At 37.7% G+C, this 25,333-nt stretch overlaps 2 protein-coding genes across 4 annotated transcripts in view; one reads left to right on the forward strand and one right to left on the reverse strand.

Moving 5' to 3' along the window:
• The first annotated feature begins 1,013 nt into the window (after positions 1-1,013).
• Positions 1,014-16,756, forward strand: CD164 (CD164 molecule). The gene is made up of 6 exons (XM_026666656.2): positions 1,014-1,514; positions 6,075-6,158; positions 7,525-7,605; positions 12,203-12,259; positions 13,210-13,296; positions 13,985-16,756. The coding sequence occupies exons 1-6, from the start codon at positions 1,400-1,402 to the stop codon at positions 14,146-14,148; spliced, it is 588 nt and encodes a 195-aa protein (XP_026522441.2). The 5' UTR covers positions 1,014-1,399; the 3' UTR covers positions 14,149-16,756.
• The window catches only part of LOC113411444 (uncharacterized), a 71,497-nt gene continuing 62,890 nt past the window's right edge, over positions 16,727-25,333 (reverse strand). For 2 of the 3 annotated variants that reach the window (XM_087942443.1, XM_087942436.1), the window contains exons 45-48: positions 24,913-25,033; positions 20,624-20,683; positions 17,890-18,005; positions 16,727-17,617 (exon numbers count right to left, since the gene is read on the reverse strand). In XM_087942443.1, coding sequence (XP_087798569.1) covers positions 17,507-17,617; positions 17,890-18,005; positions 20,624-20,683; positions 24,913-25,033 — 408 coding nt within the window. In that variant the 3' untranslated portion in view covers positions 16,727-17,506. The remainder of the gene's footprint in view (positions 17,618-17,889; positions 18,006-20,623; positions 20,684-24,912; positions 25,034-25,333) is intronic. The other variant, XR_015745217.1, reaches the window with a different exon arrangement.

The raw sequence follows: 25,333 nt of genomic DNA on the forward strand, positions 1-25,333 counted from the left end.
CTTCTGGAAATACCAAACATGCCCGTTTTCAGCCTCCGGAGGGCCTCTGGAGCCCAGGGGGGAGGTTGTTTTTGCCCTCCTGGAGGCTTGAGGGAAGCCCCGGGAGGCTGAAAACGGGCCCATTTTGGCACTTCCAGTATTTCCGGAAGGCCCATTTTTCAGCCTCCTGAGGCTGCAGAGGCTTCCCTTGAGCCTCCAGGAGGGCAATAACTCCAAAGGCCTTCCGGTAGCTGACAACGGGCACTTCCGGTATTTCATTTATTATTTAAGCCCAAAATTTCTGTTGTTAAGTGAAACATTTGTTAAGTTAGTTTTTCCCCATTTCATGACCTTTCTTGCTACAGTTGTTAAGTGAATCACCGCAGTTGCTAAGTTAGTAACCCAGTTGTTAAGTGAATCTGGCTTCCCCATTGACTTTGCATGCCAAAGGGCTGCAAAAGTTTGCCTTGGAACACAGTAATGGTCATAAGAATGAACCAGTTGCCAAGCATCTGAATTTTGATCACATGATCATGGGGATGCTACAAAGGTTGTAACTCTGACAAATGGTCATAAGTCCCTTTTTTTCAGCACCGTTGTAACTTTGCATGGTCACTAAATGAACTGTTGCAAGCCAAAGACTACCTGTACTGTTTCATTTTGTGTATAGTAATACCGAATTTTTGGAAGAGCGAGAAATAAAATGTAATTTATTAGACGCCAAAGAAGGACCAAAGATGCCCGAACGTCTCTGGTGGGAGATTATGTTCATTTTGGCCAACAATTTATCTTCCAAGTCATATCTATATGCAGGGTGGGTTGCGAGTCCCAAATTCCAAAAACAATTTTCGCGCATATCCAAAAAGTTTTTTTCTTTTTTTAAAAAAAAATACATTTGATCGCCACGGTTTTAAGAAAAAAAAAATTGTGCTATGGAAGAAGACAGTACCAACCCGGTCCCGAAAAATCCACATTTGCGAACTTTGCGGCTGCAGATCATTGCATGACATCACTCCCTCGCCGATTGCGTCTCCAGACCTACGAAAGAAGGAACTCTAACGTGCGGGCCTAGAGCGGCCGCAGCGCTTCCTACCCTCGAATCACGGGCGAAGCGTCGGTCACGTGACGAGAACGTACCTATTCCGCCGTGGGAGGGGCCGATCCAACGCAATAAAACGGGGAGTGGGGGGAAGGGGAGGAGTGGTTGAAAACTGTTTTACCCTGAAAGGTGTAAAGCGAGGCCGCCGCCCTTGGTCTCCTCGTTCCGTCGTCCGTTCAACGGCCGCCTCACGTGATTGCAGAGGGCAATACGGTCCGGGAAGGAAAGCCGTTGGGCGCGAGACGGGCGTTAAACGGCCACCTGGAACGCACGACGCTCTTCTGGGAGGGGTAGTCTCAGTTTTCTCCACCGTTTGCCGACATGAGCCGTTACAGCCGCCAGCGCTACTTGTGGGATACCCTGGCTTGGTCGCTGCTCCTGACGGTGGTTCTCGCCTCTTGCCTTATTCCGCAGAGCAAAGCAGCTGTCGAAGAAGGTAAGGAAGGGGCTTGAGGTGCGTGGGGGTGGGGGTGGGGGTGGGGGAGCGCGCTGGAAACGCCTGGGCTTGACTTGAGGCGGAGGGCCCGGCCTGCCGCGGGTCCCGAGGCGTGAGAAAAAGAAAGGGAGGCGGGCGCTGCGGTTCTTCCTTCAGCGCCTTCGGGCGCGTTTCGAGTTGGCGAACCGGCTGCCAGAGTCGTGGCCGCAGGGAGGTGGGCTGGGGGGAGGGAGAAGCGAGCGGCCTGAGGAACGTCGTGGGATCGCCGAAGGCGGAAGATAAAGGCCCAGAAGACAACTTTATTGTCTTTTTTGTTTTGTTTTTTTGCGAGCACACCGGCCCAACTTAAAAATGAAATTCTGTTGCCTGCTCCTAAGAGAAAGTGTATATATACCCAAACACACAATACATGGCTATATACATACATAAATATATACTTGCAACGCATGCTCTCTCTCTCTCTCTCTCTCTCTCTCTCTCTCTCACACACACACACACACACACACACACACACACACTCACTCACAGAGAGAGAGAGAGACAGACAGGTCAAGAAGGCAAGACCAAAAACAAAAACCCGGGATATAAGAAGAAACTTGTGGGTACTCCCTCACTGGAGGTTTTTAAGAAATGCCATAGAGGCTCCTGCTTGAGCAGAAAGGGCTGGACTAGAAGATCTCCGAGGTCCCTTCCAGCTCTATGCGGATCGATATATCCCAGAAGAAGAAGAAAGTCCTTCGGAGCGATCCCACCGCACGCCTTGCAACCACCCTCAGCTGGATTGTCGGACGGACGCCCAGCGGTTTCCTTTGGTCTGGCCGCAAAAGCGACCGAATTTCACAGCATGAGAAAAAAAAAAGCCGTTTGAACAGCAGAGACGGTTTTAAACGACAGTCACGGCCGCTGTTTTCGCTTGCTGGATAAAGAAGCCCCGCGGCTGCTTTTCGGTTTGTCGGGGGTTTAAATGGACGGCGAAGAGGTGGAAGAAACGCCCGGTGTATTTGAGCCCTTGCGAGATGGAGGCAGATCATCCTCATACCGTTTTGAGTTTCTTCTGCTCGCCGGCAAGGTCGACTTTAGGTCGAAGGGGGACAAATTAGAGCCGGAAGTAGCAGAATTTTGTTTTGTAATGAAGGCGAATAATATGGGCTCTACCTAGCCGAAGAAAGAGGCAGGTTTTGCCCTTAGCTTTAAACTGATTTATGTATTTGTTCTTCGATGGTAAGTGGGTACAGTATTAAGTAGGTTTGTCAGTGAGATTCAATCTGGAGGAAGAAAAAGCTCGAATTATAGTTGAGTTCTATCTGCCAGAAGACAAAAATAAGGGACAAATGATTTTTCACTACAAGGTTAGGGTCCAGATTAATCTGCAAGACTTTTTTTTTTTTTTTTTTTGCCAGGGGTTGGATTGTGTACTTAACACTGTAAACTGATAAATTTACTGAGTTGGGAACTGGAGAGGCAGGGCAACATAAAAATTAAAAATAATCCAAATAATTAAAAATAGTAAATAAATGAAGAAAACAAAACTCAAAGGGTGTACTGGAAGGACCACCAGGTCTTTCTGCTGATAGTTTTCTGTGTTTCTAAGATCAATTGTACCAGAGTTGCTGGCTTGTAGGACAAAAAGGAAGACCCATAAATGTTGAACTAAAGTTTTGGTAATGAAATGATATAGGAATAAAAAGTCCTCAGAATGCCAATACTGTATTGGTATTTTGTTTTAGTATAAATGTAACATTCTAATTGAAACAAGTTTTTCTAACAATTGCAAACAAAGAATTACAGAGTTCTTATAATCATGTTAATACCTTATTTCTCGTTATCAGCACTTTGGAAATTATTGTGTTTTGCAAAGATTCTTATTCTTTATCTATATTTGTAATAATGAATTGTGTTATTAGAACTATTACGTGATTTTTTTAAGCCTGAGCAAGGCATTTGTTAAGGGAGTTTTGTCCTATTTTATGACTTTTTTGCTACAGTTATTAAATGAATCACTGCAGTTAAGTGAATAATGTGATTGTTAAATGAATCTGGCTTCCACCATTGACTTTGCTTGTTGGAAGCCTACTGAGAAAGTTGAAAATCGTGATCACATGACCCCCAGAGTATTGCAGCTGTCATAAATGCATGCCAGTTGCTAAACGCCCAAATTTTGATCACATGATCATGAGGCACCATGCTGCAATGGTCATAAGTGTGAAGAACAATTATAAGTCACTTTTTCAGTACCATCATACTCTGAATGGTCACTAAACAAATTGTTGTAAATTAAGAACTACCTGTATTTCAAAATTATTAAGGAAAATAAGGTCTTTACCTAGTGCTGAAAAGTTCTTGTGGATAGCAGTTGGGTTTCTCTGGGCAGGGCATTCCGTAAATGATGGTTGCCACAGAAAAGGCTTTTTCTCTTACAGTGATCCACATCACCTCTTGTTAGATGATAGTGAGGTCTGGATAGATACATATGAAAGAAGGTGTTCCTTCAGGCAACCTGATCCTAAGATTTTGAGGATTTTAAAGGTGAAATCTATCACTTTGAAACAGGTTTGGAAATGGAACAGTAACCAATATAGATTTTAAACAGTTGAAATTGTCAGAATGCTTTTGAAGAGAGTCCCATGTACTATACATTGCAATAATCCACCCAGGAAGTTACCAGATGGATACAGTACTGTTGTAAGACTGTCTCGGTAAGCTCATAATTTGTAAATCACCTGAAACTGATGAAAGGCAATCTCTGCTACCATTAAGTATTTATTGGCCTCCATCCTGTCCCTTACCTTGCCCAAGAACTGGTTTAGAATGCCAGTTGTCTCATTCATTAGATAAGGAGAGGTAGAAATAGGTGAAAACAGTATGTTGAGGGCATCTCAGCCCACATCTGTGGATGACTGCTCAGCATTTTTATTTACATATATGTTAAAAAGCATAGGGAAATAATATGAAACCCCAGGGACTCTGTAGCTCAGTTGCCATGTACAAGAACAGTTAAGAAACAGTAATTCTGCCTTATGAAAAAGGCTTTTCAAAACCACTATAGAATATTTCCCCCATAGCCCAACTTAGACTGCCTGTTCAAGAAAACACCATAAACAATGGTATTGAAAGCTACTAAGAAGTCCTAGAAGACCAATAGAGTTATAGAAATAGAGAACAAAGAAGGATGGAACCACTCCCTTTCTCACTGAAGCATTGGTGGCCTTAACCAGCCCCTCCTGCTAATTTAATAAGCCAGTACAGATAGTCCTCAATTTATGACCACAATTGAGCCCAAAATGTTTGTTGCTAAGTGAGACATTTGTTAAGTGAATTTTGTTCCATGTTATGACCTTTCTTTCCACAGTTAAGTCAATTATTGCAGTTGTTAAATTAGTAACACAGTTAAGTGAATCTGGTTTTCCTATTGACTTTGCTTGTCAGAAGGTTGCAAAAGGTGGTTCCATGGTCATAAAAGTGAGTCATTTCTCAAGCATCTGAATTTTGATCACTTGACCATGGGGATGCTGCAATGGTTGCAAGTGTGAAAAAAATACATGTCACTTTTTTCAGTGCCATTGTAATTTCAAACAGTTACTAAATAAACTATTGTAAGTTAAGGATTACCTGTAATTATAAGAGTTGAATACACAATTGACAGATCAAACACATACCATGCTCATCTTAGGCCTCACTACTGAAACTTATCCAAAGTGAGATGAGGATGGTGTTCTGGATGCTTCCACATCTGGATCTGCATCAGCACAGAGGTTGAATTGTAATAAACACAAGCAATTTACCTTCAAGGTTTCTTATGGATTTTTTATGTGTTACTGAGAGTTTTAGTCATTCTTTGGGACAGATTGCAATATGCCCCTTGCTATTTAAAAAAACTCCATTGGGTGACATTTGGAAGACCTCCTTACTGTACCATATTGACTTTTTAATGGGCCCTAAACTGTACCAAACTGTATTTGGCATGTGTATTGTAGCAGACATCCTATAGGTGAAACTCGAAAAATTAGAATATCGTGCAAAAGTTTATTTATTTCAGTAATGCAACTTAAAAGGTGAAATTAATATATGAGATAGACTCATTACATGCAAAGCAAGATAGTTCAAGCCGCGATTTGTCATAATTGTGATGATTATGGCTTACAGCTCATGAAAACCCCAAATCCACAATCTCAGAAAATTAGAATATTACATGCAATCAATAAAACAAGGATTGTACATAGAACAATATCGGTCCTCTGAAAAGTATAAGCATGAACAGTTAACGAAAGTAGTTGTTGAAGAACCAAACTCTAAATACAAATAATTCATAGTGTCCAAAGCTTTGTCTACTCCTTCCTCCCCTTTGCTCTGTTAATTTTCCACTTAAAAATGAAGACTATTACAATTATTTCTGGATTTTAGTTCACATATAAAGTATCTATCATGGAAGTATCTTTAGTCATCAATGATATATTAAAGCCTTTAAGTTTAAAGTGTTTGTTGTCTTTTCTATTTTCTACATTTCTATTTTCTTTCTATTGTTAACTGGCTTTTCTTTTTACAATTTGTTTTCTGTTCTAGTTGGCTGTGAAAGACATACAAATTGTAGTTCCTGCATTGCTATCGAATCATCTCAACTGAATTGCACATGGCTTCAATGCACTGGTAAATTGTACTACTTTGAAATACTTCTGATTTATTACTTTTGTTTTTCTGACTTTATTAGTTTTTGCACACATTGTAAGATTAAACAATTGTAAGGTTTGGTTCTTCACAACCAAAACGTATATAAACATATATCTGTCATTGCTACGTATACGCAGCTTCAGAGATTCATGTAATTTGATAAGAGAACCTAATCATGTATTTTGCCCCTCAAGTTGTATGTTGGTATTTAGGCTTGTATTAAAAAAAAGAGATACCTTCTAAGCAATCTAATAACTAAAAGACAGACAGCCCACCAGTTTCTTTTGGGCTAAGCAACCTTATAGAAAGTACAAAGAAGAGGAAAGAAATAGTAAATAAAAAGTAAGGCCAGGATTTGTGTTGTTGTTCTTTAAAACTAAATCTAGTCTTAGTAAACATTTCGAAAATAAAATATGTTTATTTTGGCTAAAGACCAGCACATAATAAAACTCAATACTGTAATATAAAACAGTTCACATCTATATAAAAAAATATAACTCGTCAAATCAATCAGCAGCTGCAGAATCAATCAGAATTTAGCTGCATTTCGAGTAACATTCATGAATATCTAAAAATAGAAGTTGTGTGTTAGATCAGAATGACCAGAAAATGTGTTTAAATGTGAGATTATCAAATCTGAATATAAAATGAGCAATGTAATGTGTGTCCCAATAGCCCCTTTGCTGTGTGGGCTAAACTTTAGCCCAACTGGGATATTTTTACATCTCCCAGGACTAGTAGGAAGGGCATATACCAAGCCAAAGAAAATGGCCTCCTCTATTTAGGGGTAATTTAAGTATACACAGTAACACATCAGGATAACGTGCTGGTTAGGACTATATCTTTGGGAAAGATGCTACATCTAATTTGATCATATTTAATATGCTGCCTCAATATCACTTGCATTTTTATTGACAAATAGGCAAAGTTGGTTAATGAAAAATTAAATTCCAATTTTTACACAGAAAACAGGATGACACAAAGTTGTCAGTAAGGATTAACTACAGCTCTCCATATCTTCCTATCCTTATCAGCATTCATAATATAATAGATTTATCCTTTTGAGTCTTTCATAACACCATTAATATGTAACAGTATGTAAATGCCACATAATACAAATAATGTATAAAATTATACTTGTGATTTTATGCAGTTTGACAAACAGACGCAAATCTAATTTGCAATTTAACAGACATTGGGAGAAATAGACTCTCCCTAAATATTTTATTAAATCAGAACTTCATTGGGTTTTTAAGGGCATTATAGAACAATGTTTATAATAAAAATTATAGCCAAATGCTGTAAAGTTTCATTCATTAAAACCTGGGTTTTTTTTTTTCTCTAGAAGGAAATAAGTCTCGGTGCACAAATTCCTCAAGTACATTTCCTGATTGTATTGCTATTCCTGAAAATGGGACATGTGCAGGTGAGTATTGATGCATATATGATGATAAAGAGAATTGAGAACTCTATTAAAAAGGGATGAACTCTGTAGTGTTTTCAAAATATGATGCAGTTTGGATCTTTCCGATGCAACCTTACAACTTTAGTAGGCTGATAGCCTCTTTTAGGTTTGTTTCTTTTTTTTTTTTTAACAAATTTTATTCAGTTTTTCACATTAAAAACAAAAATCTCTTTTTAGTGGACAACATATTTCCAGGTCATCACCTTTACATACAAATATGACAGCAATTATACATTCATATATGCATACTTAATTCTATTATTACCTTTTCCATTCCAAATTTTCAGTAAGGAGAGAAACAAACACATTAATTCTAACCTCTCATTAATCTCAATCGAAACATCTTTTTGTTTCATTTCAATTATTTCAAATATAATCCTTTAATATTTATTTTAAAAATAAAGATAAACAATACGTGTTTGCCTAATAATAATAATAATAATAATAGGTTGCCAATGTCTCTCCTTGCTTTTAATAGTCTATATTGACTTATTAGTTTAGTTGGTTCTTTAGCCTGTCATATTTCCTTTCCATTACACATTCTTTTTATAAATTCTAGATTAATACAAATTTTAACACTAAAGAAAAAAAAAACAAGTATAGGTTTCCCCCCTTTTACTGCCTTGAGTGTGACACCTCAATGATTAAAAGATACCTTTATTCCCTCATCTTGATTCCCAATAAACCATTATTTTTAAGGTTACAATAATAATCATTACATCTTTTCATTTGGATTCCGCAGCATATTTTCCCCCCTTAATTTTTAATAAAAGTTATCAGTATATTACCCTGTTTTCTAAATATTTTTAATTGCAGGAATATTCTTATTACCCCTTGTCACCCTGTAGAATCCCCTTTTTAATTCATCAACCATTATCTCTGAAAAAACAATTTCTTTTCAACGTTTTACTATTTCTGTATTTCTTTATTTCATGCACCTGTTTCTTACTGCTTCTCCCCCCCCCCTCTTTTCCCCATATCTTTTCTCATTCCAGTTTATATCCCTCTCTTTCTTAATATCTTCCTTTCCCCTTTTCTGCTGGGTCTTTCTGCCTTTCCCGACTTCACAGGTATTCCCCCTTTTGATTGACTTCTTAAATCTCAACTTTTTAACCTTCCTTCTTTCCCCACTTCTTTGTAGTGTTCTTTGTGTTAATTGTCTATTTAAAATGTCTTCTCCTTGAATCAACTTCTCCTCCTCTGAAGCTCTTTCTTCTTGTTCTTCAATCGCCATTTCCATTTTTTCTAACACAGAGCAAAGTGATTCGCCTCTTTCCTGTAGTAATTCTCTCATATTTTTAAGTTCCATTTTTAATTCCTGAAGAGATATCATCATTACACACTCTTATATTTTATGATCGTTAAAGTCCACAAAAAAACCACTTTTACTTTCCTTCTTTCTTCTTTCAATTTTCTAAAGTTCTCAATTATTCCAGCCCAGGGTCTATACCAAAAACATCAATCAATCCCACAGTCAGTCTTTCCTTGCTTTTTTTCTTTATTCTGGTTCTGCTTTCACTTTCTAAGGTTCTTACTTTGTTTCAATATTTCTTTAGTGTTATATCCACACAAATTCATTCAGAAACAGGATGCTTTCCCTTTTGTTTGAGCTCAAGTTTTTGTCAAAAAGTGGCATTCTCCATTATACAAAGTCTTCACTTTTTCCCCCTATTTTTTTGTTTAGGGTTTTTCGAACCTCAATATTCCAGCACAGTCCAGTCTCCAATTTGTAAACTTTATTATTATTATTTTTTGACAATCTTAAGCCCAGCTTTATAATGCCTGTTTATTGCCAAAATATTTTAGTCCAATTTAGTTAAATCTTTAGTTCCGGCTTCTTCCTTTCCCGGTTTGAAGCCCCGCTTAGCTGTCAAAATTATTTTCTTATTTTTTTTCCTGTCCCTTTGTAATTTCGCCGCTCACTTTTCTTTTCTTAAAAATTCCATGTTACCTTAATCCCGGGGTACTTTTGTTTCGTTGTATTGCCCAGTTGTCCTGGTTCAGATGTTATCCACCTCTTTCTTCCTTCCTGCACAAATTTTAATCCAGCTGAGTCCTCTTTGGGGTGGCCATTTTAAACCACCGCTTCAGGGGAAAAAAGACCAAGCCCAGGGGTGGAGATGCGGCTCACCTCAACCTGGCTTGGGGCTTCCCCTTACTCCGCTGCCCCTCCAAGGCAGCTTCAGCCCCTAATCGTAATGATCGGGGCTCTCCAACGAAAGAGAATGGACCATAGCCGCAGAGAGTCGCGATCTACAGTCCGTCAGCGAGGAGGCTCCTTAGGTTTGTTTCTAAAGTCTGAACATTGTTTAGGTTTTTCCATGGGTTCACAAGGTGAGAGATTCTGTACAGGTGCTCCTCAATTTAGGATTACAATTGAGCCCCACATTTCTGTTGCTAAGTGAAACATTTGTTAAGTGAGTTTTTCCCCATTTTACAATCTTTCCTGCCTCAGTTAAATTAATCACTGCAGTTGACACAGTTATTTAGTGAATCTGGCTTCCCCATTGACTTCGCTTGTCCGAAGGCCTCAAAAGATGATTATGTGATCCCAGAACATTGCAACTGTCATAAATATGAATCAGTGGGCAATCAGTTTTTTAAAAAAATCAGTGAATTTTTTTAAAAAAACATGATCCTACAATGGTCGTAAGTGTGGAAATGGTCATAACTCAATTTTTTTCAATGCTGTTGTAACTTTGAACAGTTACTAAACAAGATGTTGTAAGTCAAGGACTACCCATTCATTGTACATTGAGAATGAGAAGGCACACAATTTCAAAACTAAATGAGTGAACTGTACCACAAAATGTCAGAAGTTTTTTATGGGAACTCTTTGAGTTCCATCACTGAATATTTTTGAAAAGAATCTTGTCTTGACTTCAGTGGCTTTTAGCCTTGCCCAAGCATTGCAGTTTGCTCATCCCATAAGAGATTTCTGAGGTTTGGATAATAGAACATTGACAATCAATTCAGAACCCTTCCAGTGACAAAGATGGTGGTGACTGTCAGTCCATTTCAAATCCCAATAGCCCAGTACCCCTATGTAGAGCTTCTAATTCAATCTCCATCAACTTAGCAGGAGCATGAGACAATCACTATGTAGACCAGGGGTGTCAAACTCAAGGCCTGAGAGCTGGATCTGGCCTGCGGGGTGTTTAGATCTGGCCTCTGGGCTGCCCTGGAAACAGCAAACGCCCGGCCTGCGGTACCTCTGCCAGCAAAAACAGAGCTTGGGAGGCCAAGCTCCGTTTTCGCTGGCAGAGGGTTGCAGGGTGCCATCGCAACCAAAAACAGAGCTCAGGGGCCTGAGAGCGCTTGGGCCAGTGCGGGCACCCCCAACATGACTGACATCGAGCTGGTCACACCCATCCTCATCACACCTATCCTGCCCCCCCTGGTCAAATACAACCCTGATGCAGCCCTCAATGAAATCGAATTTGACACCCCAGTGTAGAACATCAAAGAGTTAGGATTTTTAATTACCGTATTTATCGGCGTATAACACGCACTTTTTTCCCCCTGAAAATAGGGGGCAAATGATGTATGCGTGTTATACGCCGATATAATGTTAAGAAGCCTTCGGTGAATGCTGCTGGGATCGGGATCAAGGACACAAATGAAAGAAGGGGAGGGAGGAAGCAACCGAAGCCTGTCCTTCTCTCTGGGTCAGCTCTGTCAGTCGCTTTCTCGCTCCTCCACCAGCACAGGAAGAAACTGCTTCAAAGAAGGGGCTTCCTGAAGCGCCCGTTTCTCCCCCACCCCCCCCGCCCGCCCGCAGTGCTCCGTTCTGCCTGCCTGCCTGCCTTCGTTAATGGTTGAATCGGAACAGCTTCGGCTGAGTAAAAGAGGCGAATAGTTATTATTCTCAGCCGAAGCTGCTCCCAAACAACCAGAAACTAAGGCAGGCAGGCAGGCAGGCAGAATGGGACACTGTGGATTGAAGCGCCGGGGGTGGGAGTGGGGGTGAAACGGGCGCTTTCCTGAAATTTCCCTCTTAAAATGAAGATGCGTGTTATACGCCTGTGCGTGTTATACGCCGATAAATACGGTAGTAAAGATAAAGAGTTTAATTCTAAATACTGGAAAGTCTGAAAAAAGAACCTTATCAAAAGAAAGTGAATAGGGTATTTAGTAGTTTTGTCAGTTGTTCAGATACCTGAACCTAATGATATTTCCCAGCCTCTAGGGTAGATGATTGCCTATAAAGTGTCATGTACAAGATTTCAATCCTGCCTCTTCAGTAGATATTTTTCCTCTTCTTGAATCTTAGTCGCTTGGCAATCCCAATGAAGATGAAAAGCTGTATGTCCATTACTGTAGGAAGGAATTTGGATGTCTCATGAACTCCAGCTGATTACTGATGAAAGGAGTAATTACTTCTGTAATTATTAAAGTTACATATTTCTTTAAAAAATGCCAGGCCAAACACCAAGTTACTCAAGTAAAGATTTATCTGTGTGTAAGAACCCTAGAAGAATTTTCAACCTAGATATCGCCACTATTATTCTTAAAAATCTATTTTATGCTTCATAGTTGTTTTGTTTTGTTTTTTTAGTTTTTCCTGTCAGTACTACTACACCTATTAATACCACCACAGTCACCAGCCCAACAGGTAACAAAACGAAAAAAATGTGCATTAATACAGACATATTGTTTTAGCTTAATGCTATCCAGTAATGAATCTGTAGTAAAATAAGTATCTGAAGAGACATGTAAGTTTTTTACTTACATGCGTATGTGATTTTTGTGCTCAGGTAATTATGCTCAGTTATATCAGTAATTTGATAAATCTATAGATCAAGCAAAATCTGCTTTGAGAATATGCGTTAGTATTGTTCAAGTAACAATACAAAAATTAACAATTCATAAATCACTATTTCTTAGCATTTCTTCTAAATAAAATTTTTAGTTTCTATATTTCCATTCTCTTTTTATGAGTAATTTCTTCTATAACTGGTAAAATTTTAGATGCATTTACAGTATTGTTAGTTGACTGCTTTTAAAAATTTCCCTTGGTTGAAACTACAGTGATAATATTGAAAGTAGGCATTTCAACCCAATTAATTTGCACAGCAACAAAGAGATCTAGCTGTATTTAAATGCATAATAGTTACAGAAGTAACTCATGAAGTGATATTTGTCTATTTGATCAAGAGAATGCAAAAAGACACAAGAAAAAGATATATACTGTATTTTCTCCAAAATTCTCACTGCCTAAATATGTAACAATAACCGCACAGGCTATATCCTCCTTTTCCTGATCTCATTCTTCCACTAATCTCAATAACAATAAAAGAGTCTTGTTTTACATTCTTATTCTTGGCAGTCTCCAACTGAAGATCAACATTTTGGCAAGTTTCCATTTATGATATTGTCCTCTTTTATATTTGATTTTTAAATTGTGTTCAGTATATTGTTCATTGATATTTTTATAGTCCTTCAAAATATAGGAAAGGAACATGTCATGTTCAGTGATTTGAATCACAAATAGGATTCTTTAAGTATACATGTATATTCATATTTCAAGGCAAATAAAATTATATAAATGTTTCTTTATAACAGGTAGTACAATTAACTCAACTTCAACAGGAAGTCCTATTAAGAACACTACAACCATTGCCACTACTTCTGTTATTACTGATAAAACAGGTAAAATTTAATTTAACAGGCATTCATAATGAACTCTGTTGTCTTGAAAGTTACTTGTAAGACAGTTCTTTTCTTGGGTGAATAAGAAAAAGCAAAAGGCAAGTGAACTATGGATGAAATAAAACAGTATATGTCTATTTTCAGATACTGGAAAACAAGAGTCAAATTGGGTAATAATGTTCCCTTCAAGGGTGTACAAAACATCTGAATCATAAAGCAGCAGTGTCCTTTCTCAGTTGCTTCATAAGCTTTTCTTTGTGAAGCAGTAGTTGTGCTTAGCTTTAATGATTCCAAGAGAGATACTATATATCTACACTGCAAAGTGAGGAGTGAATCAGCAATTAATTTCCAGATCATATAACACTTTTAAATCATTCTTTGAGTTTGCAAGATTATTAAATCTTATAAGATTAGCATTTAATTTTAAAAAAAATCAAATACGTGTGGTCTCTATAGCATCCTCACACAGGATGTACTGAACAAGTTTAAGCAGCAATTGAGCTCACCTCCTTTTGCATCTAATCTAGAAAAGGACTAATTTGTAACTTTCCTTCTATTGAAGAGTGTATTCAAATTCTGTTTCATGGAGACAGATCTATAGAATTGATTTTTAGATGATAAAAAATAATACATAGAAAATATAATTCAGGAGCAAATCACTAATCATTATAATCCTCTTATTTGACAGGCACATCAGCTCTAATACCAACTACCAAACCATCACATCATAAAGCAAGTTTCGATGCAGCCAGTTTCATTGGTGGTATTGTACTTGTGCTGGGTCTGCAAGCAGTTATCTTCTTTCTGTATAAATTTTGCAAGTCCAAAGAACAAAACTATCACACTCTCTAGGAAATGTTATTTTTTAAGTGGACATAGATTAGCTCAATATTTATGATTAGCTACACCAAAAGATGCTTATTCTTTATGGAATACAGCAGTTCAAGATACTATTTTCAAGACTTAAAAAAAGGTCTACAACATGCTTGGAATAAGGTTGTGTGAATCATGTCTTGCTGAACAGAAATATTTGCAATATTCTGCATGAACCCTTATTTGCTGTCTTAAATTTTTGGTAGCTGCTACTATAGAATCTATTATTTGATATGCCAAATGTAGCTGCTGATTGTTATTATATTTAGTGGCAGCAATGTTCTTGATAGGCAAATTTACAATTACAGTGATTTAATTAAGTTTAGATACAATATTCCCTATGCATCATTATTAAAAACAGACATAAAAATTATCTATGAAAATTATGACTTTTTATCTGTTCAGCTTGGAAATTGGAAGAGATTTGTAGGGTGTTTTTAGGATATTTTTTTTCTTAACAAATATGACTGCCCATATTTTTTCATATTATATGATGTTATAAGGATGACTGTTTTTTATTGTAAGCATCTATAGGAAGAATGATGATCAAAAGATACAAGTTCCCCTGTGCATAAGGAAGAAGGACCAGTGCCTTAATTAGCAGATTGCAAATTGAAGTGTTGTGCCATCTTATATTTTGAGGTTTAGTGAAGAATGTCATTTTATTTGCACCAAGTTTTCTCCATTAGACATAAGAACCTCAGCACTATATGCTAACATTGTTAACTGTTTTCATATGTGTTAATATAATGTATTGGATCTATATTTTTGAGGAGTTAGATCCTTTGAGGAAAACAGATTGGGTAAGCTACATGTGATCAATTTATCCAACTGATTTTTGTGGGCCTGTTAAATGTGGCAAAGTATGGGTTCAATCTGCTATATCCAGGCTTTGTTTACTGTTTCTAAAGCCATTTGTCTGTAGCCTTCAAATTACCTGCCTTAGAAAATGCTGTGCTTTTCATATGAGGATAATAATTTTAGCAAACACAGTTTGTGCTCACAACATTATGGATATTTTAAAGGTACTGTAGTCCTGCGTGGATCTTGGAATATTTTATTCCCACATAGCAATATCCCACCTATAGGTTTCATAATACAGCAAATTACGTGATAGAACAATTGTGATAGAAGCAAACTTGATTGAACACTTGAACTAAGTTATTTTATTTTGATTATTCTCTTAATAGCTTCTTAATGTTTGTTTTGCAAGTCATGTGATAAATACAATTGAAATAATCAAAATTCAGTTTATAGGGTTAAGTGCTTCTGCTGGATGAGCTCCAGTCAAAGAGGAACTGGAGTGGTTGATATGCTGGTGACAAAATTGACTCTGTAGATTTATTGTTAAAATGTTACCATCATTCTAATTTCCTTAATCCTTCCAGTTTGAGTAAAGTTCACTTTAATATTATCCAGAAAGTCAATTCATAAAATATATTTAGTAGAGAGTACTGTAATTTTAAAGAATCTTCTGACAACTGCACTCCTAAAAGACAATAGCTCAGGTCAATAAGACAGTTGAACTGACTACTCCATTCAGTTATTTCCAAAATAGGTGGTGTATATTTAATGGCCTTGTAGTAGTCATTTTACTACCTCCCCATGGTCTTTATAAATTTAAGCTAAGAAGCTGAAAATTTAAACACAAAGCTAATGAAATTCTAAAGGAACTGTTTCAAAATGCACTCTTAATATTAGATAAATGTATTCTTCAAAGACTAAAAGGCTATTTACTTTTTGCTTCCATCCTTATTCTTGAATGTTAATATTTATCTTGTAAATTTAAAGGGAAAAATATTTCAAAACTGACAGTGCAGTATGCACCTCCAAAATCAAAATGTGAGATGATTTTGTTACTGAGCCAAGAATACCTGTCAAAGACATTAAAACATGTATTTCTAAATACATTGAACCCTCTTTCAAGTGCCTTAAATTTTCTTAATGTTGGCCTCATGTCAGGGAAATAAACTTTAATCAATATATCTGCCCCTTAGTTTCAGCAATTGCTCTTTTCCAATGATGTTAGAAAATTCAGGTGTTAGTATTACCTTTCAGGAAATCTATATTTTCTATTTAGGTGGCATAAAGCTATACGTTTAATTACTAGGGCATTTTTAACAATTTCATGCAGTGACAGTAGATTTGATTTTCTAAACCAGCTTCATCTGTAATCTACCAAACTACAGTGGACACATTAAGGGGCTTCCCTGTTATTCGCATATTTAAATTCTTTACCATCTAGATTTAGATAGATAAAACTTTGTTTTCAGTATAATGCCATTACTTCTGAATTAGTATGAATTGATTTTTATCACTTTGCTGGTTGTTTGAAATTCAGCATATTATTTGTTTTTAAAGCAATCACCTGTATAGAATAACTGATCATGTGGACCTTAATTCTTTAGATAGTAAATTGCGACTTTCATTCTTTATCTGGATTGTTCTCAGAACTCTCATATGCAAATGAACTGCATAGGGAATGGAATGTATAGATATTATGTACTTCATATGTGGTGTTGTCATTGGAAGAAATGCAAATCATTTACAACCGTAATACCAAAATAATAAATCATTTATTAAAATGTTTTTTTGTCCAAGTCAGTTACTTAGAGCTAGACTACATAAACAACCTAATAAACATTACATTGACAGCATGTAACAGTGCTATGTATTTTTTATAAGGCATTGATTATTTATTTAGGGGACCCAAGAGATCATTTGCTTAAGAAATATGAAACTACAGCTTTATACAATTCATGTGCATTATATACAGGTAGTCTTCAACTACAACACTTCATTTAGTGACTGTTCGAAGTTACAACAGCACTGAAAAAGGAGACTTATGACAATTTTTCACACTTACTTGAAGTATCCCCATGGACACGTGATTTACATTAGATGCTTGACAATTGACTCAATTTATGACAGTTGCAGTGTCCCGGTGTCATGTGATCCCATTTTGCAACCTTCTGACAACATCAATGAGGAAACTAGATTCACTTAATAACCATGTTACTAATTTAAGAACTGCAGTGATTAACAAATGTGAGAAAAGTTGTAAAATGGGGCATTAACAATTTTCTCTCTTAATAATATAAATTTTGTGGTTCAATTGCCATACATTAAGGACTACCTGTACAATGACAATATGTAACTTTCAAAAGAACAACAATGAAATCTCAATATGGCATAACAAAGCCAAAATCTTTTATTCTCATAGCAAAAGCTTTAAAGAAAATATGGTAAGAAAAGTTTTATTAACAGTTACTGACAGCAATGATGTGCACAGTAATGTTTTCACTCTTGGTCAATGACAAATCTAAATAATAGCAGTTTATTTTTGAGATGGGTTTTGTTCTTGTTGCACAGGTAAAGTAGAATGTGAGGTTTGGGTAAGATCTGGCAGTAGAAAGTCTACTATTCTATTTTTCCATTCTGAAGGTACCTGGAAAGACAAAGTTTGTTATTTTTATGTTTTGCACTTTGAATAGCATTTCAAGGATTGGGAATGGCTATTTTTTGTAGCGGCATAATCTGGGGACGCAGAGCAGAAAAAAACCCACTGCATACCTGAGGTGTATACACATGCAAGAATAACCATTGGTATTCTTTCATAGTGAAACTCTTTAAAAATAGCATTCAAATTAAACAACTTGTTGCTCTCTTGACTGAATAGTTTTACTTGTCTGATGTTTTCATGAACTTTTCACTACTCACTGTTTTTGGTCTAGGAATCTTCTCTAACTTGGTTTTGGCTGTCAAAAGTTTCTGAGTGGAATCCTTGGTTAATATGAATGTTGGTAATTCTGCATTCTGACTGCACGAAGAAGAGCCTGAAATATAAATGCAGTATATGATATAACAGGGATGTCAAACTTGCGTCATCATGGCGTCATGTGACATATCGGGGCTTTTTTCCCCTTCGTTAAACCAGGCGGGGGCAGGCCCAGCATGTGACGCATCCAGCCTCCCCTGTAATATAATGTTATATAGTTGTCCATCCAAAAACAAAATCCCCCCCCGCCCGGGCAAAAAAGTCAATGATAGCTTCTTATCTCTGTTAGGCAAATCTATCCCTATAAAATATATTGTAACAAATACAAAGAATGCTTCCTCACTGGGAATAGGGATAGCATCGCATATCAAAAAAGGTGATTTTTTTTCAGGCAAATCTATAACTTCTTTTTTGTTTGCATGGCCATGCCTAATAGCAACTCGCCTGACAATTTTAGATGGCAGCTGAGTGGGGTTGCAGAGAAGAGATGGAGTTCACATCTGTTCTCTTGTCAGTGAGACTAGCTAACTAAGAAGCCTACAGCCATCATTCTGATAGATGCTAGAAGCAGATGTGTTTATTTTCAAGGTTGGTACCAATCACTTTCTTCCCTTTGAGAAATCACTGTAGTTTGATAGCACCTATTATGGTTGGCTTGAAAATAGTGTGCTTCAGAACACATGAGAATGAGAATCTAGCACCTGTTTTGGACAATCTCTGCATGTTCTGCTCTACTGTTACTGTTAACTGGTAATGTTACAGCCTCTTCCCAGTTGAACAGGTACTCCATTTGGTCTCTAAATAATTTCCAAGCATGTCTTCTAGGTCACATTGAGGCAATTACATATCCCTTCTTAAAAATATACAATTTACAAACACCTTGTGGTTTTCAGCATTTTTGGAGGTATTTTAAACTCATTAATCTCTCAAGAGCTCAGAGTACGTCCAAAATATTCCCTGTCTATTTCACATTTGATGCAAGACGTTTTGTGAAATGTTGTGCTTTAAACATTCCAAATCAAAGCATTTGATTTACCTCTACTTCTAACAACATAAACAGAGCACAATATGCAATGATGTCATTACACAAGTCTAGCAGTACATTCTAGGCTTTAATTAATTTGTACAGTTAATCTTAGAGCTTGGAACAATTTCTGGAATATTTTTGTGCACAGGTACACAATGCTACATTGTAGTCTTCCCATTCAGAATACCATCCCATTCAGAGCTCTACACAGAAAAGATGCTTATTCGTTAGAATGTTTCCAGTGCTGCTGTGGATGACAATTGAAGTGTGTGAATGAACTTTATAGCAATCAGAACAGAATGCATCTGAAATATTGGCAATACTTTTGAAAGGGATTGCAACTGCTTCTGAATATCCCCCCTCCCCCAATTTCCAGGCCCTGGTGTCTATGGAGATTCTTAGTCATCCAGGTCATGCTTGTGCCAAAGGTGCTTTTTCAAAAGGCAAGTGGACTTTCTGGTTTTTCTCTGAAGATGTCTCACTTCTCATCCAAGAAGCGTCTTTGGCTCATTGAAGAAGAAGCTGAAAAAACTTCTTGGATGAGAAGCAAAACGTCTTCAAAGAAAAACCAGAAAGTCCACTTGCCTCTTGAAAAAACTTTTGGGACTTCCAAGCCCTGGACATTCTTGATGGTATCCCATCCAAATATAACACCTGATCCTGTTTAGCTTTTTGACATTAGTCCGGGTTAGCTAGGATATCCTTTAAATTATATTCTTACCAAGGATGTAGCTGAAGTAATCAAAGCAATCTACCGTATTTATCGGCGTATAACACGCACAGGCGTATAACACGCATCTTCATTTTAAGAGGGAAATTTCAGGAAAAAAAATTTAAAAAATTCTGCCTGCCTGCCTTAGTTTCTGGTTGTTTGGGAGCAGCTTCAGCTGAGAATAATAACTATTCGCCTCTTTTACTCAGCCGAAGCTGTTCGATTCAACCATTAACGAAGGCAGGCAGGCAGGCAGAACGGAGCACTGCGGGCGGGCGGGCGGGCGGACGGGGTGGGGGTGGGGAGAAACGGGCGCTTCAGGGAAGCTGCGGCGACAGGAAAAGCCCCCCCGCTTCTTTGAAGCAGTTTCTTCCTGTGCTGGTGGAGGAGCGAGAGAGCGACTGAGAGAGCTGACCCAGAGAGAGGACAGGCGGTTGCTTCCTCCTCCCCTTCTTTCATTTGTGTCCTTGATCCCCGATCCCAGCAGCATTCACCGAAGGCTTCTTAACATTATATCGGCGTATAACACGCATACATCATTTGCCCCCTATTTTCAGGGGGAAAAAAGTGCGTGTTATACGCCGATAATCTGATACTTGGTTTGACTAGGAAGTTGAAAAGCATTCTGAAAGATAACAGGCGCAAACCACTTTAATACTTTTTTTCCCTATCTGTCTACATGCACAGTATAACACAGTGATATGTCTATTTACCAGAAGTCAAGCTCAACTCAGGGCATTATAAAATTATGGTGGCAATGAGATAGTAATAAATTCCCAGTGTTTATAAAAACATACCATCCGTGAACTTTACTTGCTTTTATATAATAGACTAATAACTATTTGGTAAAGAGAGCTTACATGTTTATATATTTTTCCTTACAGCTTTCCAATGTAGTCTGCTAAAATTAAAATATTGATAGTTTAGCTCTTCTTACCTGGAAAATAGTAAGGTTTGCTTTTGGTAATGTGTGAAAGATTAGCAGACCTTCTTGTAACTGAAAGCAAGAACATAAAATAATTAAGATGAATTTAAAATGAACTGAAAAATACAAAAAATATCAAAACTTCTACATTTTAACAGATATGGATGCATCACTTTTTGTTAGATTTGTATTCTGCTTGCAGGAACTCAGGGTAGCATGTTTAGGTTATGATTAATCAGATTTCAAATTTAGTTAACGTTTATTAAAATAAGATTGGGAACTTCTGACATTGTTTTTGTTGCTACATGCAATACTATATCTTAAATAAGTGGATATAATTAAATTCTCACATCATCCTCAACTGCTCATACTGTCTTAGCTTTCTTACAACTCAGTAATAGTATTTCCGAATAGAGGTATGCTATAATGCAGCAGCTGCTTGATCAGTATGATATTGTCACGCACTAAAGTCCTAACTAAGCATTTGTGCATGTAAACAGACTCAAGAGTTCATCAGCAAGTAAATCCCCTGTAATGGATTTTTAAAACATTTCTTCCCAATTGTACAAGTAGATAATAGTCCTGTTATTTGAGCAATTAAGAACTGGTTACAAAGAAGATATTCACAGAGATGATTCCTATATGGCATGGATTTAGGTAATGCTTCATTACTGATGGTGATTTAATTAACATGATGCAGGTTTAAATGCATGCAAGTGTTTTATGAAACAAATTACCTGGATCTATATTTTGGAGCATTTATTTATAATTATATAAAACATGGTTCCTGTCAGAACATAATTCTGGGTGACTCACAACAATACTACAAAAACATTAAAATCATAAAAATCCCATGCCTGAAACATCCTCCTAGGATGCCCCTATAACCACCTGCAAGCTCCTGTCACTACCCCAGCACCTGAGCACACAATAAGGTTAGGGTTGATGACCTTAACTGGAAGGTTAAAAGGGGTGGATGGCTCCCAGATCACCAGAGGGAAGATGTTCCACAAGATAGAGCAGCCACAGAAAAGACACTAGATAGCAACATTTCAGAGAAAAGATCTGGAGGACACCTACCCCATCAATTTGCTTGAACACGCAGATACTCTCAGGGAGAGGCAATCCCATTGATAAAAAGAATATCTGTAGTTCAGAGTGGGACTGGGGGGTCATTGGTAGTTTTTTTTTTTTTTTTTGCAGATGTTTATCTACTGGTGGGTAGTGCAGTAATGTTATTTAGCTCGATAATGAGATGTTGGCAAGAAAACAAGCTCAGAGAGCACCACATATTCCCATGACAGATAAGGCTTTAGAGGTAATATATAGCACCTTGTATTATACCCAGAAGGAAAATGGGAGCCAATGTAACGCATGCAACAGGGCTGTAACATGGGAGTGCTGAACACTGCATGTACTGCATTTTGAAATTGTTGTAGCTTTTGGGTGGTGCTCAAGGGCAGCCCTATGTACAATGTAGTATACTGTGGTACTCCAAAGGGGAATTGACCATAAGCAGAGCCTCCTAGTCCAGAAAAATTCACAATTGTTGGAACAACAATTGATCATCTAGGTACTTCTGCTACCACCTATTCCATAAGTAGGAGTAGAGAGTCTACAAGAACCCCAAATTACAAGATCAGTGTGGGGAGTGCAACCCTGTCTGGAATTAAATGACATATCACCAAATCTTGGCAAGCTGATGATACATCACACCAAGCTACATAGGCAATGCTGTTGCAGTGCTATCTGGAGTTTGTGAGGAACTGGAAGGGCTGGAACCAATTTTGACTTATCCTGGCAATCCAAAACAAAGGCTCCTGTTCCCAACCCCCAAAGGCAATCCAGAAAGATACCATTGTATTAAAAGCTGCTAACAGTTCTAGGACAGTGATGATGGTTCAAATACTGAAGTTTGCAGATGACACAAAGTGATTGGTCTCATTCAGGACAATGACAAATTCACGGACAGACAGGAGGTTGTACAACTTGCCTTGTGGTGTAACTGGAACAATCTGGAACTGAACACACTCAAAACCGTAGAAATGATGGTAGACTTGAGAAGAAACCCTCCCATACTACCACCTTTTACAATACTAGACAACACAGTATCAACAGCAGAGACCTTCAAATTTCTAGATTCTATTATATCACATGACCTAAAATGGACACCTAACATCAAAAATGTTATCAAAAAAGCACAACAAAGAATGTTCTTTCTGCACCAACTCAGAAAGCTCAAATTGCCCAAGGAGCTGCTTATAAAGTTCTACAGAGGAATGATTGAGTCTGTCATCTGCACCACTATAACTGTCTGGTTTGGTTCTGCAACCCAGCAGGACAGACACAGACTTCAGAGGATAATTAGGACTGCAGAAAAAACAATTACTACCTACCTGCCTTCAATTAAGGATCTGTACACTGCATGAGTCAAAAAGAGGGCTGTGAAAATATTTACAGACCCTTCACATCCTGGACATAAACTGTTTCAACTCCTTCCCTCAAAACGACGCTATAAAGCACTGCATACCAAAACAACTAGACACAAGGACAGTTTTTTTCTGAACGCCATCACTCTGCTAAACAAATAATTCCCTCAACACTGTTCAACTATTTACAAAGTCTGCACTACTATTACTATTAATCTTCTCATCATTCCTTATCACCAACCCCCTCCCACTTGTGAATGTATGACTGTAACTGTCACTTGTATGCTCACGATTTATATGGACTGTTTTCTAGGATGCTTTGATTGCTGTACCCTATGACTATTATTAAGTGTTGTACCTTATGATTCTTGATGAATGTATCTTTTATGTATACCGAGAGCATTTGCACCAAGACAAATTCCTTGTGTGTCCAATCACACTTGGCCAATAAAAGAATTCTAATTCTAATGGTTTCACCATTCCTGTCCCAAGCCCATCAAAAGTCAATAGCAACCACAACCAATGTCTTTTCCAGCCTAAACCCAGATTGAAAAGGTCCATATAAATCACTTGCTCCAGGGCCCTCTGAAGCTGAGTGCCAACCACCCTCCCAACCACCTTCCCTAAAAACATCGGGATGAACATTATTTAACATGATTGGTCCAAGCATGGGGCGCATCTGTGCTTCCTTCGAGGCAGATTGTGCCAGGCTCCTCCCACATGTATTAACCACCATTTGGAGTCAAACATGCCACTTCTGAGGGCACCGTAAATCAGCCAAAAGGGGCATGAGTCCAGACCACAGGTGGCTGAGCTCACAGCAGTGGAAACCCTGTTCACTTCCTTAGGATCAACCAGCTCAAACTCCTCCCAGATTACATGACTCAGGTGTGTATTGGTTATTTCCAAAGGATCTGCCCAATCAGAGTCCAACCCTCAGCAAAGTTGAGCAACTCATAGCAGTCCTGAAAGGGTTTTCCTAGGTCCTCCTTACCCCAAAGGGGCTGATTACCTGAAACAGGACCAATAGGTAGTTAACTGCAAGTGCAGTAAGGGCAGAGAAGTATAAATCCTGATATATTTTCAGTCCTGAGTGACAAATAACAAATTATTGACTGAAAATGGTACAAAAAACAAATGCAACAGAAGGGAAATTGGGATGCCAAGTTAATAGAAAAGAAGAAGATCATGTACTTCAGCACATATATCAAATGTGAACTGACTGGAGGCTGAAGGGAGTGTCTGCTTTTTGGCAACAGTGTGTTAAACTACTGATTTTGAATAATGGATTGCTCTCATACTGAAGCTATTCAGGAAATATTTTCAACACCCATTTTAGATTAATTTCAACAATATAGGACATTAGCATTAGTTAGCAAAACCAAGAGTGAGAGAATCTTCTCCCACTTTTTCATTCAAAATTGAGGGTTCTGAGGATGATATGGTAATTTCTTTGAATTGTATCCTATGCCAGGGGTCTCCAACCTTGGCCACTTTTAAGACTTGTGGACTTCAACTCCCAGAATTCCTCAGCCAGTGGAGGCTGAGGAATTCTGGGAGTTGAAGTCCACAAGTCTTAAAGTGGCCAAGGTTGGAGACCCCTGTCCTATGCCATTGTTACTATTTTTTCTCCATTGCTTTTGGCTCACTGAAATTAATTGGTGAGTCCTGTAAATCTAAGCATGTTGAGAATTGAGACATACTGACATAATTCTTAGCGAAAGGCTTGATTTTATTTCTTTAATTGCTTTCACCTTCCCTGCCTTTCCAAGGCCGCAGACTCTTACTGCTGATTTCGTTTTTGTTTGGAATAACATCTGTACAATGTAACTAATATATAATTGCAACCAATTATCTTTCAAACATTTATACCTGCAGGGGAATGGTTCTGGGAAATTGCAGCTTCTGAATCATTACGTTGACACTGTAGCTCATGTATCCTTTGGAAAGCATTCAGTTTTAAATTGCGTTCCTGGATCAGCTGGCTTTTTATCTAAAATAGGTGTATATGTATATGTTTATAAATAATCCCAAATTCATATTATGATCCATACTTAAAACATTGAGTGCACAAAGGAAAGGAAATGCTTTTAACCTTAGTTCAATTAATATTGACAGCTAAATGAGAAAGGATTAAATTTAGATTGAAGCAGCCATAGGACTGTTTCAGAACAAAGCAATTCCGTGTGATCAAATGAAGCTTATGTTGGAATTAATTGTACTTTCCTGCTTCCAAGAGGGAGCTAAAAGCTAGAGCGCCTTGTGGAAATAAGACTTATGGGTTCTATGTTTC

Source organism: Notechis scutatus, chromosome 1 (assembly GCF_049901735.1).
Source record: "Notechis scutatus isolate UNSWTSFEM ecotype Mainland chromosome 1, rNotScu1.2, whole genome shotgun sequence".
Classification (NCBI taxonomy): Eukaryota; Metazoa; Chordata; class Lepidosauria; order Squamata; family Elapidae; genus Notechis; species Notechis scutatus.

What these genes read in the sequence shown, in the direction of transcription:
- CD164 (XM_026666656.2), top strand. Translation starts at nt 1,400, where the DNA reads ATGAGCCGTTACAGCCGCCAGCGCTACTTGTGGGATACCCTGGCTTGG. An exon ending in CACAGTCACCAGCCCAACAG is followed by an intron (nt 12,260 to 13,209) that starts GTAACAAAACGA and finishes TCTTTATAACAG; the next exon opens with GTAGTACAATTAACTCAACT. An exon ending in TGTTATTACTGATAAAACAG is followed by an intron (nt 13,297 to 13,984) that starts GTAAAATTTAAT and finishes CTTATTTGACAG; the next exon opens with GCACATCAGCTCTAATACCA.